At 33.3% G+C, this 19750-nt stretch overlaps 2 protein-coding genes across 2 annotated transcripts; both read right to left on the bottom strand.

Annotated features, from left to right (window-relative positions):
• Positions 1 to 2256: 2256 nt before the first annotated feature.
• LOC127138599 (auxin efflux carrier component 2) lies at positions 2257 to 4749 on the bottom strand. Its single transcript, XM_051065083.1, has 5 exons — positions 3392 to 4749; positions 3055 to 3307; positions 2721 to 2964; positions 2544 to 2620; positions 2257 to 2454 (listed from the first exon to the last, which is right to left on the bottom strand). The coding sequence occupies exons 1-5, from the start codon at positions 4611 to 4613 to the stop codon at positions 2388 to 2390; spliced, it is 1863 nt and encodes a 620-aa protein (XP_050921040.1). The 5' UTR covers positions 4614 to 4749; the 3' UTR covers positions 2257 to 2387.
• An 8811-nt stretch (positions 4750 to 13560) lies between these two features.
• Positions 13561 to 15548, bottom strand: LOC127138600 (auxin efflux carrier component 2). Its single transcript, XM_051065084.1, has 4 exons — positions 14215 to 15548; positions 13892 to 14132; positions 13719 to 13795; positions 13561 to 13630 (listed from the first exon to the last, which is right to left on the bottom strand). Exons 1-4 carry the CDS (start codon positions 15546 to 15548, stop codon positions 13561 to 13563), a joined length of 1722 nt encoding a protein of 573 aa, XP_050921041.1.
• Between the last annotated feature and the right edge of the window lie 4202 nt (positions 15549 to 19750).

Here is a 19750-nt window from a genome sequence, read left to right as displayed (position 1 = left end):
TTAGAGTTGGAAATCAACCGAGACAACTTAAACATATTTTGAAATTCAACTATTAACTTGTCAAATTTAGTTTATATATCAATTATAAAATAATTTTTGTATTTTATCATTAGAGTAAATGAGCTGAACTACGAATGTAAAACTAAAAATTGAAATTTATTGTAACTAAGTTATTTTGCAAATGCAAAACTAAAAGTTAAAATCGTGTCAGACTTAAACTCTATTACAATAATATATATATATATATATATATATATATATATATATATATATATATATATATATATATATATATATATATATATATATATATATATATATATATATATATATATATATATATATATATATATATATATATATATATTTCATTATTATATAACCAGTTAAATTTTTAATTAATGAAAAACGAGAATGAATTAGAGATTCAACTTATCAAAAAAACACTTTTAACATGGTATATGTTCTTGCTAAAAAAATACTAAAATATTGATTTCCTTGTTTTCAGTCAAGAAGAGTCTAAAATAATTGGTTGTAGTGTCTGTTCGTGTCTTGTGTTTGCTTGTCCTTTATCCTCCAAACATTTTCTTATTTATATGTCCTAACCTCATTTTCTTCTCCCTCGTTTTAATCTCCATATTTCTCATAAATACATATGCCGGTAATGTTCGTTGTCCCTATAATTGCTATGTAATATCCGCCTCTTCAATAATTATAATTCCTCTATCATAATACATCATTATGTAATTGTTTCTTACGACTCTTCAAATGAAATCTTAGCCTTGTCATTGGATCCGACTTGCACGAACGAGATCATTCCTGACTTACATGAGGTCGACCCGGTCTTTCTTTTTTTTATACCCTAACTGAATTCCTATTAGTAGGTATAAACACGGTTACCCGACCTATTAACCTCACCATACCCAGCTGCCCCACCAACTCGGCCTCAGAAAATTATGAGATGTACAATATAAATCACTTCTTCTCCTTCCTCTATTCATGCATCTTGAAGCTCATCAATGACATAAATTGATGAATCGTCACCACTCTCCAAGAATCAAATCTATTCATATGATGTTGTTTAAGTTTTTGGAAGCTCTTAGAAACAACCACTAATGGCCATGTCAAGTGCAAAGGCAAAATATCGCGCATTGGTCCATACAACTTCATAACTTTTATGGATTGAGTCACTATTCACTGAACTCTGTGTTCCCTTCTTTCCTCCCACGATACATTGTGACAATTTTAGTGTCATTCGTGTCTCTCACAATCCAATTCTTCATGCACGCACAAAGCATGTTGAATTGGACATTCATTTTTTTAAAAGGAATGTGTGGCCTCCAAGAAGTTAGCTATTTAACAAGTTCTAGTTTCAGATTATTAATGCATTTACTAAACCACTTAGCCCCATAACTTTCAATGACTTGTTTGTCAAGCTTTAGGTTGATCTTCCACCACCCTAAGTCTGAGGGAGAATATTATAAGTATTGGTTTACGAGGCTTGTTAAACTTAAACTTTATTACTAAAAAGGTTGTTAGAGTTTATTAGAAGAGATTGAGTCAATTAGAGTTTGTTAGAACTCAACCAACTTCAACTTTCTCTATATATTTCTTCCATTATTATGTAACAAGTTAAGTTTTAAATCAATAAAAAATGAAAATGAATTAGAGCCAAACTATCAAACACTTCAAATAAAAATTAAATTGAGTCGAATTTCAACATGAACTAATTATTAGTGAATCAAGGTGAACTAATTATTAGTGAATCAAGGTGACAAAAGTTCAACTAGAGCAATTCTATCCATATCTGTGGGTAATAATTAAACTAAATTCATTGACTTGACAACAAGACAAATCCTTGAAACTTTAAGAAATGCAACTTTTGGAGCATCCTAAACATCTAAGCCAATAATAACATAGTAACATGAATTAACACGTTTGTTCCAATGGGAGCCGTTTATATCTGTGGTCACATCACATGGCTAAAGACAATCGTTTTTAAGTATTTATTTTAACAAATATTTTACAAGATCCCATGCAATTGGAAAGTAGCCAAACTATTTTGAAAAAGAGAGTTGAACAAATGCACTGAATCCACTAAAATAAATACCATTAATCACTTACAATTTAAGTAGCAACTTGGTATAATTAAAATCCAAAACTATAAGTCAGTTTCAAAACTGTTTTTAATATTAACTAACCTAAAAAGGTAAAAAAATAAAACCACTTTGCTACATTGATCAGCTGGAAATGTAGAACAAAATCAAAATGAATTTATATATTTAGCATTCTGCTATACTGTATATCATGAATTTCTCATCTTTTTTCTCTAATAAAATTCAATATCATCTAACAATTAATAATACATTTCCTTCCAAAATAATAGACTATACTCCAAGAATCACATAGTAGAGTATTGTTATAGGCAATGCAATCAACATTCCAAATATAACCCTGCACAAATACCAAATTCTCTTTTAGCATTTTCTTTCAATAGAAATATAAATGCAAGAAAAAAAAATTATAAAAAAAATGAGACTCACGCAGTGCTAAGTATATCTGGATGAAGATTGTATTCTTTGGCAAACACAAATGGAACAATACCTTGTGGAAGTGCAGCCTGCAAAAATTCAACATTATTATGTTACTTAATTAAGGATTAAGGACATTAATTAGTTATATATTTTGATTAATTCATGATAAAATGAGTTGAGTTTTACCTGAACAATTGCAACATGTAATAGAGCTCCGCGGATACCAACCGTGATCGAGGTTGCCGCGATCACAGCTGGTCCGGTTAAGAACCTAACCGCCATAGAAAATGTTGCAACTCTTTTTCCACATGCAATCAGCTTCGGCTGTAATGCCATGAACAAACCTAGACTGAACATGGCCATTCCAAGTCCAGCATCTGATAGGATCGAGATCGAACCTTTTACAATCGACGGCATTTCAATGTGCCACCTGCAATGATTCATTCACAATATAAAAAAATCTTTAATATTTTCAACAATTTCAACTCTTACAATAGTGTTTAGAAGGTGTTTTTGGTACCTAAATGATATTAGAGACCAAACAAGTCCTATAAGACTTGAATATGTATTAGGATTTCTAATGAGTTTTCTCCAAACCATGATGAGAATGAGCCTTGTCATCACACTTGCTGGTGGCATTTGTTTGTTTTTGTTTACATTCTCTCCTTCAAAGTCCATTTTCTTATGCTGGCTTATATATGGAGACTTTGTTCCTTCCTCAAGTTCAACATCTCTTTCTCTAGGACTCATGTTTTCAATCAATTCATTAACACCTGTATTTTAAATTCCCAAAACCGGTGTTAAAAAAAAAATCAACAAAACATAAAGAATTTGATGTGTGGCATTGTTTTTAGTACCTTTTGATGAAACAGTGTTTCCATGTGGAACATATTTTGATGGATCAACAGTGGCAAAATCAGTAGAAGCAGCTCTATTAACAGCATGTTTAAGATTCCCTTCAGAAACAGGTGAAGTACTTGAACTCCAAACAAACATGTGTAACTCTTTGTTGTTAGGTCCACCAACAACACTATCTTTCTTCTTTCTTCCAGTACTTGTTGAACCATAAAGCATTGGATTTGGAGGAGGGTAAGAACCATTATTAATATTAAACAACTCACCACTCATACTTCTAGCTCCTCTCTTCTTATTCATCTTCAGCGTCTCGTCTTCGAAATTCGAAGTCCTTGGCGTTGCTCCTTTCGAAGATTGCATAGAATAAACATCACCGTTACTTTGGAAACTATTTGTGTAGCCGTGTTTCGGACTCGGCGCTTTACTTTGAAACATTGCATAGAAATCAGTTTGGTTAAAACTAGAAGCTCTTGGTGTTGGTTCTCTTGAAGATTGAACCGAATATATCTCAACACCGGTTAGATTCGAAGCGCGCGGTGTCATGTTGTGTAAATGAGATTTGTTGAAAGATCCTGATACCATAGAGTTAGTAGTTGATCTTCTAACAACAACATGAAGTTTACCATCTTCACCTATCTCGGCATCAGTTTGAAGCGGTTCTCTACCGTTGAGGGAAACAACATCGGAATCGACTTTGAATGAAGTTATAGAAGCTGCAGTTTCAGGAAACTGTTCTGTAATAAGAAGTTTAGCAGCTCTATATTCAAACAAAAACAGCATAAGAGTATACCAAATAACACTTTGTAGAACAACAATTTGCACCATGAGATTTCCTGAGAAATCACCATACATAGCTGTTAAAAGAGGGATTCCCATAACAAGTGTGTTAGGAAGAGTTGAAAGTGAGAAAAGTGTGATAGTCCAATCAAGACTATCTTGGTTCTTTGTGAACATGTTCCATAGGAAAAGAGCAGCAAGGATAACTACTTTTTGAAGTGAATCAGCTAATATGAAATGGTAATTCATCGCATATGGATCATTGGAAGATATGAAATGGAAAGATAGTAACGGAACTGCGAAAACCGCCACGAAACGGTTTATTCCAGAACATTGATCTGGTGTGAAGATTTTCCACCAACGAACTGAACCATATGCTAATATCATAGCAACATATAACGGTACAATCGCAGAGAAAACATCGTACATATCCTTACCAGTAATCATGGTTATAGATAGATCAAGGTGGATTAGAAACACAAAAAGGAAGTTTGTGAAAGGTTGAAATATGTATTGTTAGAAGTTGACACCTTAATGAGATTTATAAAGGAGATAGTAATAATTTAAAGGTGAAAGTTTACAATAAAAAATGGAAGTTCAAATGTAGAAAGGAGAAGGTTGGATTTTCTATGAATAATATTTGATTATAAGGCTAACTAGGTGCCATTGTAAACGTTCATGCACATGTAAATTGGGAATTGGGAAGTATTCAGTGATTTGCGGTAGCAGCAATCATTTTTTTAATTAACTATTATTCTTGTGTGGAAAATGAGTAGTAGATGCTATGAGTAGTAGATGCTGATGACAATAGAAAGATAACTAATTAGGTGAGGGCAAAGTTAGGACTCCAACATTTAAGTCAGTAAAACGAGAGGGGTGAAACATGCAAATGTATGAATGAATTATTAAGTCAATAAAATGAGAGGGGTGAAACATGCAAATGTATGAATGAATTATCCCTCGATGTGACGCAGAGTCATGCTATTATAGGGGTCATGGTTAGAACCGTCACCGGTGAATACAGCGTGAGCTACAAGATGACGTTGGTGAATATCAATGATTGAGATGAGGACGGTGCCATGATCTAGTGTAGGACTTCATTATGGGTGTCCACTTGTTCGCCAATTGAGTCGGCACTTTTAATTGAGTTAGGCCTCAATATTGGACCAGATTTATTCGGCTGCTGGCCATCCCGAAACAATTTTTCCCAAGTCCTTGCTACTAGATATGAAGTGAGAATGACTGATGTGAGAGTTTTAATGCCGACCCTTGAGTGAGTTCAATTGTGGGAGTGCAAATTTGTTGGAGGACTGTTCCGGGAAGAGGAAAAGTTTCGTTGAGAAGCTGAGTGAGAGTTAAACTACTACAAAATAGACCATTCATAACACCCATTTTCAACGGTCTTTCCTGTTAACCGTGGTAATAACTCTTTTTTGGACACTTTTCTTTTTGGTATTTACTAACCCCAGTGAAATGTACCTAGAGTAAAAGGGTCCGAATCTCAACACCAATAATTTTCCATTTGTCGTAACATAATGAGTTTGACTTTGTATATCACCACAATTTTGATAATCACCGTGGTGTAAGTTGCAATCATTTCATCATGGTTCGTATTATCAACCGTGGTGAAAGGTGTTACTTATTTATATATAGGCGGAATTATCTCTCGCTTCAGTACATTACAATCGTCTCTCTCAAAACAAAACCCTAACATCCCTTTTACTCGTCTCTCCCAAAACAAACCGTAACATCTTTGTCACTCATTTTTCTCATACGGAAACCCCAAACTTATGTAGCGAACTCGTCTTCTTCGAAGGATACCTTTGTTGCATCAAATCTTAACAAATGACTACTTTACAAATTTGTCTTCACTATAGTTTATGTTTCAAAATTTGTTTATGTATTATTGTTTATGTTTCAATAGCTTGTTTTATAATGTTTGAACTTTCTGTTTGTTTTGAATTGTAGGTAGGGATGCTTGTGTGAAAGATCAAGAATGACATCCATTCAAAATAGACATAAGTTTGCAGCTGTCATTTCAACTTCATCCTTCTTTCATTGTGGATGTCATTATGGGACATGTACGTTTCTGAAACATTATATGAGTTGATATTTCTGTTGTATCGTGTATGTTGTTTATGGTTTGTTGTAGATGAATGTTGTTGTTAACGTTTGTTTAAAATATGAGTTTAATATATCTAATATTGTTTGAGTATTTTTCCAATCCCTTACCGAATATATACTTTTTCAGATTGCATTAGAAAGTTATAATATGATAGATAAAGTTATATTAAAAAACAAGTACACGTTCAATTCTAGGCAAGAATTCTTCAGTTCGTTATCTGTATATTATTCTTTAACTGTTAGAACTTTATTTAATGATTGTAGTTCTTCAACCGCCTATTTCTCCACCTCTAATTTTATTTTCAAAGTAAATAATATTTTGCAAAATGAACTAGAGGTGAAGAAAAGGGAGGTTAAAGAACAAGGAGCATTAAACAAAGTTCTAACTATTAAAGAGAAAAATGTGGATAAGGAGTTGAAGAACTCTTGTCTAGCATTGAATGTGAACTTGTTCTTCTAATATAACTTAATTTGTCATATTACAATGTTTTAGATCAGATTGAAAAGTTATATGTTTAGTGAGCATTGACAAAATAATTATTCCATATAATTTATAATAAACTCAGTGTATATATCACAACGGTTGTTTATACCAACCGTTGTTAAACATTATGAATTAAATAATATCACAACATTTATTTAAAGTAATCGTTGTTGTAGGTAGTGCGCTACATAGCATATAATCATGGTCACACGGCCGTGGTGGAAAGCATCATACATACATTCACACCTTACCTCATAACGGTTGGTCAGGTGGTGGTATCCCTTTTGCAACTGTTTTGATAGGTGTTTTTCGTAGTCGTGTTAGTGGTATCAAGACTATAACGTTACTTTGGGGAAGGCTTCCACGTGAAATCACACGTCTACACTAGGGAAAGGACTCCCTTAAGGTACTCAAGTGAATTCGAGTGTTGTTATAAAATTGAGGTCTCATATGAAGCGTTGATCGTGACAATTGATATTTATCTAATTCTCAGTTGTTGATCTTGATGCCCTTGTTTCCAATAAATTAGGAGAGTGAAGTCAATTATTATGTTTCTCCTTCCCATGCTTCTCTGAGTCATATGTTTCTTCATCTTCCTGCAATTTCAATGATATCCATTGCTATATTCAGTGCTCTTCATCCTTCGTTCTTCAACTGCATGTTGTTTTCTTGCGATTTGATTCATAAGGCTTTACTTCTCCAAACTTTGGGACCTGCATAAATATGCAAGGTATCAATCTCTCATCTTTCCCTTTAACTTTTTTAATTTTCTTTATTCATGTCCATTATAGGAAACCCAAATATCCCCTTCATAAACTTGAGTAATGATGACGAAATCAACAGTGCTTTCTCTTTAAATAAAGTGATAAACCCAAAAAACTTAAAAGTGTCTTCTTTAGAGGTAAGACACCATAAAGTGAGTTTTGTAGAGGTTAGGGAGTTTGATGATGCGAGAGATCCAAACATGAATGGTGTTGACATAAGAGAACTGTGGTATTTTGGATCAAACTCTATATTCGATAGGGATAACTTCATATTTTGAAAGGAGTTGTGGTTATTGTAGTCGAATTTTGTTCAAGGACGCAGGAGTCGAAGATGTGTGTGTTGTAGTCGAAGCTTGTTCTAGCATGCAGATGTATAAGTTAGCTTGTTAGTCAACTTAACTTGTTGCTTAAGTTAGCTTAGGGTTTAGGTTAACTTGTAGTCTATAAATAGGTTGCTCTCTCAGGTTTTTGAGACAGGGTTAAGGTTGGTTGATATTTGCTTATAAACAATTTTCTCTCTCATGATTGTGAAAGTAAATAGTGAAACAATTTTAACCAATTCTTGTTCTTCTTCATCCCTCTTCTCTCTCTTTCGTAAACCTAAAAAAGGTTTCTTGTGTTTGTTAAACAAACTTAATCTTTCTCATAGTTTTATTCGTTCCTGGTGTGGCGTTTGTCACAATAAAATGGTGAGGTGAGCATGGAAGAGAAGATGCCGTCAACAAAGTGTGAGACTAAGAAATTCACCGTTGTGAATGATTTCGGTTTGTGGCGCTTGAAGATGCAAGCTCTATATGTTCAACGGGGTTTGTTAGAAGCGTTGAAAGGATCAGAGAAAATGAATGTTTCTCTAACATAGAAGGAGAAGACGGCGGTGATCGAGAAATCCCACAGTGCAATCATCTTGAGCCTTGGTGATAAGATTTTGAGTCATGTTTCAAAGGAGAAAACTGCAACGGGTGTGTGGAGAAAACTTAAGGGTTAGTATATGACCAAATATTTGGTTAATCATCTATACTTGAAGCAATCTTTGTATTTATTCAATTGAGTGAAGACAAAGTCTTGGCTGAACAACTGGGTATGTTTAACAAGTTGATTCTTGAACTTGAGAATATCAAGGTCAAGATTGATGATGAAGATCAAACGTGTTATTATTGTGTGCTTTACCAATATCTCATGCTCACTTAAAATAAATCTTATTGTATGTAAGATATTCCTTGGACTTTGAAGAAATTCAATCAACCTTGTACTCAATGGATTTGAACAAAAGAAATGAGCATAAGTCATCATCTGTTGGTGAAGGATTGTCTATAAAAGGAAAATTCTTGAAGAAAGATGCTAGATTTTAGAAGAAGAAGGGTAAATTTCTGCATAATTCTTATGGTGGTAATGCTCATGCTATTAGGTGTTACCACTGTAAGAAGGAGGGTCACATAAGAAAGGTGTGCCCTGAACATCTGAATAATCGTGGAGGTAAGGATAATGGTAATGAATCTATTGTGCAAGATGATTATGACTTATCTGATGAACTGGTAGTATTAAGCAGTAACTCTAGCAAGGAGTGGATTATGGATTCAAGTTGTACTTGACACATGACTCCAAACAAAGACGTGTTCGAGGGATTATGTGATAAATATTGTAGACCAATGTTGTTGGGAAACAATGGAGCCAACAAGATTGTAGGAATTGGATCTGTCAGATTCAAGCTCCATGATAAGTCAATAAGGCTATTGAATGATGTCAGGTATGTACCTGAACTTAAGAGGAATTTTATTTCTCTTGGTGAATTCGACAAGAAAGGATATGTTTGAAGGAGAATTGCGATCCAAAACGCAGCGGAAATTAAAATTTTCTCCTTTAGAGATCCTTACGAATGGTCATGATCAGTGATAGAATATTTACCTCTTGTGACGATTGAAACCTTTGATGCAGATCCACGGAGCGATCACGAACGTTGAACGATGACAACGTCTCTACTCAGTCCACACGAACGGATTCCTTCAATCTCAGTGCTAGCTGGTGCGAATGAAGGCTTTGAGTGAGAGAGAGAGAGAAAGAAAACGAAAATAATGCAACCGCTATGAATGCTTCTGCACAAGGGTTCTATTTATAGAACCACTTGTGTGGGCTTCAAGCTAAAAGCCCACTTAAGTGTATTTTGGCCCATATCTTATTATATGCCCAAAATCACTTAAACGTGTGGTACCTTACCATATTTCGTATTCTACTTAAGTACATCGTACCTTACGATGTTCTATAATTCACTTAACTGCACCGTACCTTATGGTGTTCCTTAGTTACTCTATCTCTCATCAATCCGTCCTTTGTGTGTGACCCTGTAGGTTTTCGTGGCGTTGGCAATTATATTAAATCACGTATTTAACATAATAAACAGTGAGCGGTATCTAGCAACACATCACTGCTACCCAAGACACGAAAATGTCATATGATTTGACAATTCCTTCTGTGATAATACTTATGTGCATAATTACCCTTTTGCCCTTATGTCTATATTGAACACAAGGCATAGACCGTGTCATCCTTGTCCAGTTCAATATTGGGCCCATAGATATTTATCCTGTTATGCAGGATGGGCAAATTCCATCTAGGTCACTCATGTCCCTCAGCATGCTTCGTGGAGTACCCATCAACTGTCTTTATGGTTATCCAGTTACGAACAACGTTGGATCAACAATAAAACACTCGACTCTACATCTAGGGTCCATAGTGGTTTCAGGTTGAAGAGTGGTATACACCATTATCACCATGAGAATAACTTATGACACTTTGCATAACATTCTATATAGTATTCTCATAGCGGGTCAATCCAGTATAAATATTACTCTTAATATTCATACCTATGTTTAAGACTTGATAACTCCTTTATCCATGATCCATGAGATGTGATCATCAGTCTATATACATAATAGTCTTTATGCTTACTTCACAATAAAGCTCGACTACGGATACTTTAAGAATAATGTCCTTATGTTTAATGTGATCTCATGATCAAGTCACACTTGATACATTAAACGGACTAGCTATTCTAGGGACTTTATTAAACAAATGTAATAAAGAAAAAGCCTTTTATTATTCGATACAAGTACCAAAAGTATTGGCCTCTAGGGCTTACACCAACAATGTTTTCAAAGGAGAGCAAAGTATCCTAAGGGTAATGAAGGGGTCGAAGGAATTCTTGAGAGGCATCAAGAGGCAAGGTCTGTATACCCTTGAGACTGAGGTTGTAAGTGGTTCAACATATGTGGCATCCGCAAAACCTGTGTCAAAGACTAAGCTATGGAACAAGCAACTTGGCCATGTCAGAGAAAGAGGTCTGGTCAAATTGTCGAAACAAAATCTACTATGTGGGGACAAGGTCGAGAAACTGGAGTGTTGTAAACCTTGTGTATTTGGTAAATAATGTACGATGAATTTTAACAAAGGTAAACAAAGAACACATGAGCCTCTTGATTATATACATGTTGATCTTTGGGGGCCTGCGAGAAATCCTTCACACTCAAGTGAAAGATACTTTCTATCCATAGTTAATGATTACTCACGAAAGTTATGGGTATTCATTCCGAAAGCTAAGGATGAATCTTTGAAAATTTCAAAAGTTGGAAGACTTTGGTCGAAAACCAAACTAGCAGGAACATCTAGAGGTTAAGGGCCGAAGATTTAGCAGAGATTTTGGATCTGTTGCAAATGAAAAACCGAAGCCCATGCATCTCACTGCTATTTATAGAGGAGTTCTAAACCTAAGAATGTATCGAAGCAATGCAATATCATGTTAGCATTAGGGTTTCGTGTGTGTGCTTTGTGTGAGCCATTCGAGTATCACATTGATACTTGAATTTGACATGATGTATTGAGTTGTAGCTGACAATTCCTCATAAGCTTTTCAGCAATAATGGATTGTGTTTTTCTGTTGTGTGTTATCGTGTGGTTGAGGGAAGTGAGAGGGGTATCATATCTAGGTATGCCCTAGATAGAAATGTCCACAAGGAGAGATTAGGTGAGAAGTCTGTAAACAATGAGGTTGTTTAGGACTTCAAACTAATTATGTGATAGTGAATTTTCTTCATGGCTTGGTAGCCCTCAGATGTAGGTGATGTTGCATCGAACTAGGTTAACATCTGATTGTATTATTTACTGTTATACTGTTTTATTTATCCTGCTATTATTTGTGGTGTGATAATGTGCAGACCCTGAGGTCAGGACATCGTGTACGACATCTGGGATCTGCTTGCCAGAATTTCATACGGATTATTGATTGTACCTAGCCAAGGGTCTGATATTTGTCTTCGTACTAAAATCAACCAAACCCATCAAATCAATTTTTTGTCTTAGGGCATCTTTCGAACCTTTTCAAAAAGGGCGTGTTACTTCTGTTCTACCGTGAACGACGTTTAAGCCTCCATGCGTGAGCAAGTAATGCTTAACTGCTAGAATGTGATCCAAGCGCATCCATTTTATCGCAAACAAACAAACACTTAACGCTCTCATGCTCGAGCATACAAACAAGTGAACAGTGGCATGTAAACATCAACACTCTTCATAAAAAAACCAAACAAATACTCTGTTTGTGAGCGGAGCTACAAAGCTCTAACTTCCTCACTGCACGAATAAGGATGCGTAGGAACAAGGGTTCGAAACCTTGGCGAGCATACTAATTTAAAACTTATTTTCTACTCCAATCTTATTCTTTCTCATCTCATCTCACCGATAGCAAGTAACATTCAGATAAACAACATGCATACGCATTGATACAGGTAAAGTGGTTCCCATCAGTACGATGGATATGAGTGGTGTTAATACCTTCCCATTGCATAACCGGCTTCTGAATCCGCTCTTGGTTGCGAGACCATTCTCTTTTGGGGTTTTATCACTATTTTTCCTTTCCTTTGGAATAAATAAAATTCAATGGCGACTCTGTATTTTTTGCAGCGCGACAGGTGGTTTGTTGAGGTGCGTGTGAATTTTAATTTTTTTAAGTTGTTAACCCCAATTTCAAAATTCTGATTCTAAGAGTGTTTTTGGAATTTTTACAGGGTGTGTGAGTTAGACATAGGGTGCAAGGAATAACACTCATAGATGAATTATTTAATGGATGTATTGAGACATGGCAACAAAATTGATACCCGTGGATACCTGCCCGAATTCACCCCAAATTTGACGGGGAAAATCCACTTTGACTAGGTTTGAATTTTCTCTGATTTCAAAACACGGGTTTGAGACGCGTAATGGGGACATCAGTACCCACCCGAACCAGTCCCCAAACTCGCTCCATTGATAATTTGGAATATTTAATATTGATAATTTAGAATATAAATTGTTTGGTTAATACATTGATATTTGAGTTGTACTTTATTATTTGAAATATATAAAATATGTGTTTGAAAATGTTTAAGATTATTTTAAATTATTATTTCTAATGTTTGTTAGAGTTTGTGATATATTATGAATTTTGGAAAATAAATTATTTAATTTAAAATATTAATTCTGATTTTGGGATGGGACGGGGCGGGAATAGTCGAACCCGTTTGCAATGGATTTTAGGTTCAATTATTTATCTCCGTTTAGATTTGGGATGGAAATAGCCGAATCAGTTTGCAACGGATTTTAGATTCAATTATTTATCCCCGTTTAGGTTTAGGACGAAAAACAGATATTTATTTAAGATTTGAGTATTAGTATAAGAAAGATAAAATACTTCCCCACCCCACCCCGTCCCTTGCCATATATTAAATAGATAGTTAATTCGTGAATCCAATTTGCAAAAAAAAGTATAAAAAAAAATATCTTGCTAGGATAGTAGCAACTTGGTATAAATAAAATTCAAAACTATTTTTAATATTAACTGATTTGAAAGAGAAAAAAGTAAAAGCAATTTGTTACATTGGTCAGATGAATATACATTTAGCATTATGCTATAATGTATATTATGAATTTCTCATTCCTTCTTCTCTAATAATATTCAATATCATCTAACAATTATTGATAAATTTGCTTCCAAGATAAACTACAATAGTCCAAGAAGCACATAGTAGAGTATTGTTATAGGCAATGCAATCAACATTCCAAATATAACCCTGCACAAATACCAATTTCTCTTTTAGCATTTTCTTTCACTAGAAATATAAATGCAAGAAAAAAAATTATAAAAAAAATGAGACTCACGCAGTGCTAAGTATATCTGGATGAAGATTGTATTCTTTGGCAAACACAAATGGAACAATACCTTGTGGAAGTGCAGCCTGCAAAAAATTAAACATTATAATGTTAGTAATAATTAAAGACATTAATCATTTACATGTTTTGATTAATATATGATAAAATGAGTTAAACTTAACCTGAACAATTGAAACATGTAATAGAGTTCCACGGATACCAACTGCGATTGAGGTTGCCGCGATCACAGCGGGTCCGATTATGAACCTTACCGCCATTGAAAACGTTGCAACTCTTTTACCACATATCAGCTTAGGTTGTAATGCCATGAACAAACCTAGACTGAACATGGCCATTCCAAGACCAGTGTTCGACACGATTGAGATGGAACCTTTTACAATCAACGGCATTTCAATGTGCCATCTGCAACGATTAATTCACAGTGTAAAATATCTTAACATTTTTTAATATAAAATATAAAATAGATAAAAGATTGTTTTGGTACCTATATGATATAAGAGCCCAAACAAGTCCTATGAAACTTGCGTAGGTATTAGGGTTTCTAATGAGTTTTCTCCAAACCATTATGAGAATGAGTTTTGTCATCACACTTGTTGGTGCCATTTGTTTCTTTTTGCTTATCTTCTCTTCTTCAACATCCCTTTCTCTCATACTCATACTCATGTTCTCAATCCTGTCATTAACACCTTCATTAGTACCTTTTGATGAAACAGTGTTTCCATGTAGAATAGATTTTGAAGGATCAACCGTTCCAAAATCAGTAGAAGCAGCTCTATGAACAGCGTGTTTAAGATTTCCTTCAGAAACAACAGGTGAATCACTTGAACCCCAAACGAACATGTGTAACTCTTTGTTGTTAGGTCCACCACCAATGCTATCTTTCTTGTTTCTTCCGGTACTTGTTGAACCATAAAGCATTGGATTTGGAGGAAGGTAAGAACCATTATTAATATTAAACATCTCACCACTCATACTTCTACCTCCTTTCAGAGATTGAGTAGAATAAGCATCACTATTTCTTTGAAAACTATTTCTGTAACCGTGTTTTGGACTCTGAAACATTGCATCAGAATCAGTTGGGTTAAAACAAGAAGAAACTCTTGGTGTTGATTCTATTGACGATTGAACCGAATATATCTCAACACCGGTGAGATTCGACACTCGTGGCATCATAGTGTTAGTACTAATTGATCTTCTAACAACAACGCGGATTTTACCATCATCTCCTATCTCGGCATCAGTTCGAAGCGGTTCTCCACCGTTGAGCGAAACAACATCTGAATCGACTTTGAATGAAGTTATAGAAGCTGCAGTTTCAGGAAACTGTTCTGTAATAAGAAGTTTAGCAGCTCTATATTCAAACAAAAACAACAAAAGAGTATACCAAATAACACTTTGTAGAACAACAATTTGCACCATGAGGTTTCCTGAGAAATCACCATACATGGCTGATAAAAGAGGGATTCCCATAACAAGTGTGTTAGGAAGAGTTGAAAGTGAGAAAAGTGTAATAGTCCAATCAAGACTATCTTGGTTTTTGGTGAACATGTTCCATAGAAAAAGAGCAACAAGGATAACTACTTTTTGCAGTGAATCTGCTAATAAGAAACGGAAGTTCATAGAATATGGATCATTGGAAGCTATAAAATGGAAAGATAGAAACGGAACGGCGAAAACGCCGACGAAGCGGTTTATTCCAGAACATTGATCTGGCGTGAAGATTTTCCACCAACGAACTGAACCGTATGCTAATAACATAGCAACATATAACGGTACAATCCCAGTGAAAACATTGTATATTTCCTTACCAGTAATCATGGTTATAGATAGATCAAGGTGGATTAAACACACACAAATGTTTGTGAAAGATTCAAATTGTATTGTTAGAAGTTCACACCTTAACGAGATTTATATAAGAGATTTATCGAAGAAACAATGTATTTGGTTTATATTATATATTAAATATATTGATTTTACAATGAAAGTAGAGAATACATTTTTTTTCTTTTTTTAAATATAAAGTCAAACATATTTAATCGTTGACTGAAAGTTATGGTAAAAAAAAATTAATCAGCCAAGATTATTATGGTTGCTTGATTTTTAAATTTGTTTTATTTGAGTGAGTTGGCGGGAAAAAAATATTATACTTTATGTGTATTTAGTCAATTTTAATTTCTGTCAAAAAGATCACCGAAGACTTTTAAATTATAAAAGAAAACTTTAAAACTAAACATTAGGGCCTATAGGGCCTCTTTGATATGGTTTTGAAAAACTGTTTTTTAGTTTTTATAAATTAAAAATTATAAAATTTGTTTGATAGTCTAATTTTATAAAACTATTTCTCAAAACTATTTTCTATTTGTGAGGTTTTAAAACTAAAAATCCAAAATAAGTTTTAGAGATTTTGATTTTTTGATTTTTAGTTTTGGAAATTAGGAAGAGGACAAAACAAGAAAAAATGGTACTATATTTATCAATGACAAATTTGTAACGTTGTTCCACTTTAAAATAATTTTTAAAAGTTAGATTACCAAACATGTTTTTTCCTCAAAACTCTTTTTCTAAAATTAATTTCTAAATTAATTTTTAAAAACTAAAAACTAAAACTCATTCAAACGTGCCCTAATAATTGAAAACTTTACTATAGAGATAAAAGTCAGCATGACTTTTTCAATTCTTAATTATTTATATCATCCCCTTACTATAATGAATCACTTATTTGAAATAAAAGAGTATTTTAAAAAATAAATTATTTATTTTAATGTTAATGTATTTTTTCAATTTTAACCTCTGACAAAAATATTTTTATAAAAATACCATTCTCTTTCTTTTAATTTTTTTTTCTTTAATCTAAGTAAAATAGTCCATTGAATACTCATTGTGGGACGAAAAAATAATCTCTTATCTTATTTGTAATCTCTAAAAAAAGTATTAATCTCATCCATTTTTATTTTTATTTTTCACATATAATGCTTTAAATATACTAAAGTCATCGTATTTCAAATTCGGACCCTTTCCAACCATTTTTTTAATTCCTTTTATCAATTTATTTAGACCATTCATATATTTAAGAGATAAGATAAAATAAAATTGAAAAACATATCATATGCTTTTTAATTAGTTGCACAATACTATATTTTCTTTCTATAGAAATTCAAATAAAGTGCACTTTGATTTCATTTTTCTTATTTTCTTTTATGGATATGATTTTACATTAGACCCATGACATTATGACATTAGGTGTGCATCATATTTATTTTTCACAGAGGCAGGGATATAAATTCAAGTAGTTAAAAAGTCCACCACCCTTAAGGAATATGTTAGATCTCAAGCTTTCTGAACCACCATAAGTAAAATAGAGATCTTTAAAAGAAGCGTCAAAACTACATTAGTTCACTATTGATCTATTTAAAAATCACTTTTAGACCATAAAATACTCTTTTCTTCCATTTTTTTTTATATTTATTGAAGAATCAAAAAGATACTATCATTTTGGATAATCCAAATAGAATAAACAGCATCATGTTAAATCATAGCAAACTCATCCCTAGTCCTCGACTTAAAGAGAACAAAAATTCAAAAGAAACCTAGCATCACTAGGGGGAAGCATCAACCACTACAACCAAATAGGAACAAGCAAATCGGAAATAAATTCTACCAAACATTTAAAGATATCAAGTTGAATATCAAATGTTTATTCAAATATTCAAATTATTATTTGGTGAGTTGAATAAATCAATGATAATTTGAGATTGTGTATAACTTCTTTTTAGTTAATCGTCGCTTGATCAGGTCTTTAATAAAAGATATGTTATAATATTTGTATTGTTCTAATATACTACTTTCAAGTCTTTGTAGCCACGTCAAGTATTTTCTTGCACGAAGTTGTACCTTTTGTATCTTGTATACTATCGCTTAGTTGTCTTTGTAATTTGAAAATAATCTGATAAAAAATGGAAAAAAATATATTTAAAAAGAGCTTTACATATCGAGGCAAGAGTAATATATGTTAGTGGTCCTCCTAAATATACCAAAATTCGTTTTTAGTCTCACACAATTTTTTTTTCAAACAATCGTCCTACTAATGTTTTTCATCCATACTTTTAGTCTCTTTAGTTAAAGTCCTTAAACATAAGCTGACTTGGAAGGACATCAAACATGTTTCTGGCGCATTGGCAGACAAATAGATGGACATGTGGATATTAATTGGATTATGTTTTATTACAGTATATAATTTGAATTTAAAATATATTAAATATTTGTTTAAATTTGGAATAACAATTAAAACACATTTAAATGCCATCTTCCTCAATCAGCTTTTACCCTAATTTATGCAATTGCTCGACGTTGCAAGTGTCACCATCATTCTTCTTCTTTTCCTTCCGTTCATCTGAACCCATTTTCTCAGCAATTAAGTTATGTACTTCTTCCAAATTTTGTAGGCATGGAAATTTCTTCCAAATTAAGACAAACTAAATATTTAACAATGTATTCTTCATCTGTAAGAAGTTGACCTAAAATTTTATGTAGTTGTCATGCTCGTATAGTGTCCTACCATTGTAAGAATGGGTCTAACAAATGAAGTCTTTTTTGGAGATGCCCATTTTGGCAGGCATTATTATTATTCCTCTTGGATTGGATGCATTAAGAAAAACAACATAGAGTGTACAAGATGTTTCGGTGAAGAAAGGAAACATGCGGGACATGATGTTCCAGCAGGTGTGGCACATCTAGCGCCTGCTGTAGTTCAAGCTTTGGAGCGTGCTTTTGGATTCATGTGTGATTGATTTGTTGTTATTTTTCAGCAATCTAAATAGTTAGATGTTTTTGATAATTTAATAAGATCAAATTTAAGTTATGGAGATTTAAATTTGATCCTAGTCAAATTAGACATAATTGAAACCTAATCATTTGATTTGAATCAAATTTTACACTTGATCCTAATCATTTTCCTAGTGACAAATTATGTTTGATTTGATTCGAAATAAACTTTGTACATGATTCAAATCAATCTCTTTTTCAAAAAATTCATTGTTAGGGATATGGCATTTGATTCTAATCAATATTTACACATGTTTTGAATCACGTGGCATTTGATTTGAATCACCCCTTTCCCGATTAGAATCAACTGCCAGTTTTTCAAAATTTTGTTATTCCTTTTATTCCACTACACGTGCTCATTTGAATCAAATTTTGCACTTGATCTGAATCATTTTCCTGGTGACAGATTATGTTTGATTTGATTCGAATAAAACTTTGTACATGATTCAAATCAGTCCGATTTTTAAAATATTCATTGTTAGTGTTGTGGCATTTGATTCAAATTACCCCTTTCCTGATTTGAATCAACTTGCTGTTTTTCAAAAATATGTTATTCCTTTTATTCCACTACACTTGCTCATTTGATTCAAATCATAAATTGCTCTTGATTCAAATATAACTGACTTTTCAACCATTTTGTGCACCAAATCTAAAGCACATATAAAATATTTTTGTCATCATTTCTCAATAAATCATCTATCATTTTGATCATAATTTTCATTGTGATTTAGTGAAAAATAATTTTCCTCTATTTTGAAGTGTTCAAACTCTTCCTATAATTTTTTTGCATCTTCAACTTCAATTGAGTTCAGATCTTGATAACGAGAGTTCTGTAATTTATTGTAGGAAGAGCATACTTAAAACTAATTGTTCTTGGAGATCTTGTTGAGTTTTTCAGGTTGTTAACAAGATTGAGGTGCTTGTCAATGGTGGTGAAAAATTCCATTGAAAAGAAGTAAGTGCTTTTCTCCAGAATTGCCTGAGTAGTGATTGTATGGAAGACTACGAATAAGGCGGAGTTCTCCTCAGATCTTCACACAATTTCATCGCTCAAGGAATTGGTAGGATCAAGGGGTTGATAGATGCACACGAAGGCTTGGAGCAAAATTGGTGTTATTGGAAGATTCAAGAAATGTATTTGAGTAAAGATTACATGGAAGAGTTTGGCAAGTGTGTTGTATAAAAGTCAAGATCCAAAT

Source organism: Lathyrus oleraceus, chromosome 4 (assembly GCF_024323335.1).
Source record: "Lathyrus oleraceus cultivar Zhongwan6 chromosome 4, CAAS_Psat_ZW6_1.0, whole genome shotgun sequence".
Taxonomy (NCBI): Eukaryota; Viridiplantae; Streptophyta; class Magnoliopsida; order Fabales; family Fabaceae; genus Lathyrus; species Lathyrus oleraceus.
This window is presented reverse-complemented; position numbering and strand designations above follow the sequence as displayed.

Coding starts and splice junctions, on each gene's coding strand:
- LOC127138599 (XM_051065083.1), bottom strand. CDS start 4,613: ATGATTACTGGTAAGGATATGTACGATGTTTTCTCTGCGATTGTACCG. Junction 2,621..2,720: donor TACATGTTGCAATTGTTCAG/GTAAAACTCAAC, acceptor GAATTTTTGCAG/GCTGCACTTCCACAAGGTAT. Junction 2,455..2,543: donor CCAGATATACTTAGCACTGC/GTGAGTCTCATT, acceptor GTATTTGTGCAG/GGTTATATTTGGAATGTTGA.
- LOC127138600 (XM_051065084.1), bottom strand. CDS start 15,548: ATGATTACTGGTAAGGAAATATACAATGTTTTCACTGGGATTGTACCG. Junction 13,796..13,891: donor TACATGTTTCAATTGTTCAG/GTTAAGTTTAAC, acceptor AATTTTTTGCAG/GCTGCACTTCCACAAGGTAT. Junction 13,631..13,718: donor CCAGATATACTTAGCACTGC/GTGAGTCTCATT, acceptor GTATTTGTGCAG/GGTTATATTTGGAATGTTGA.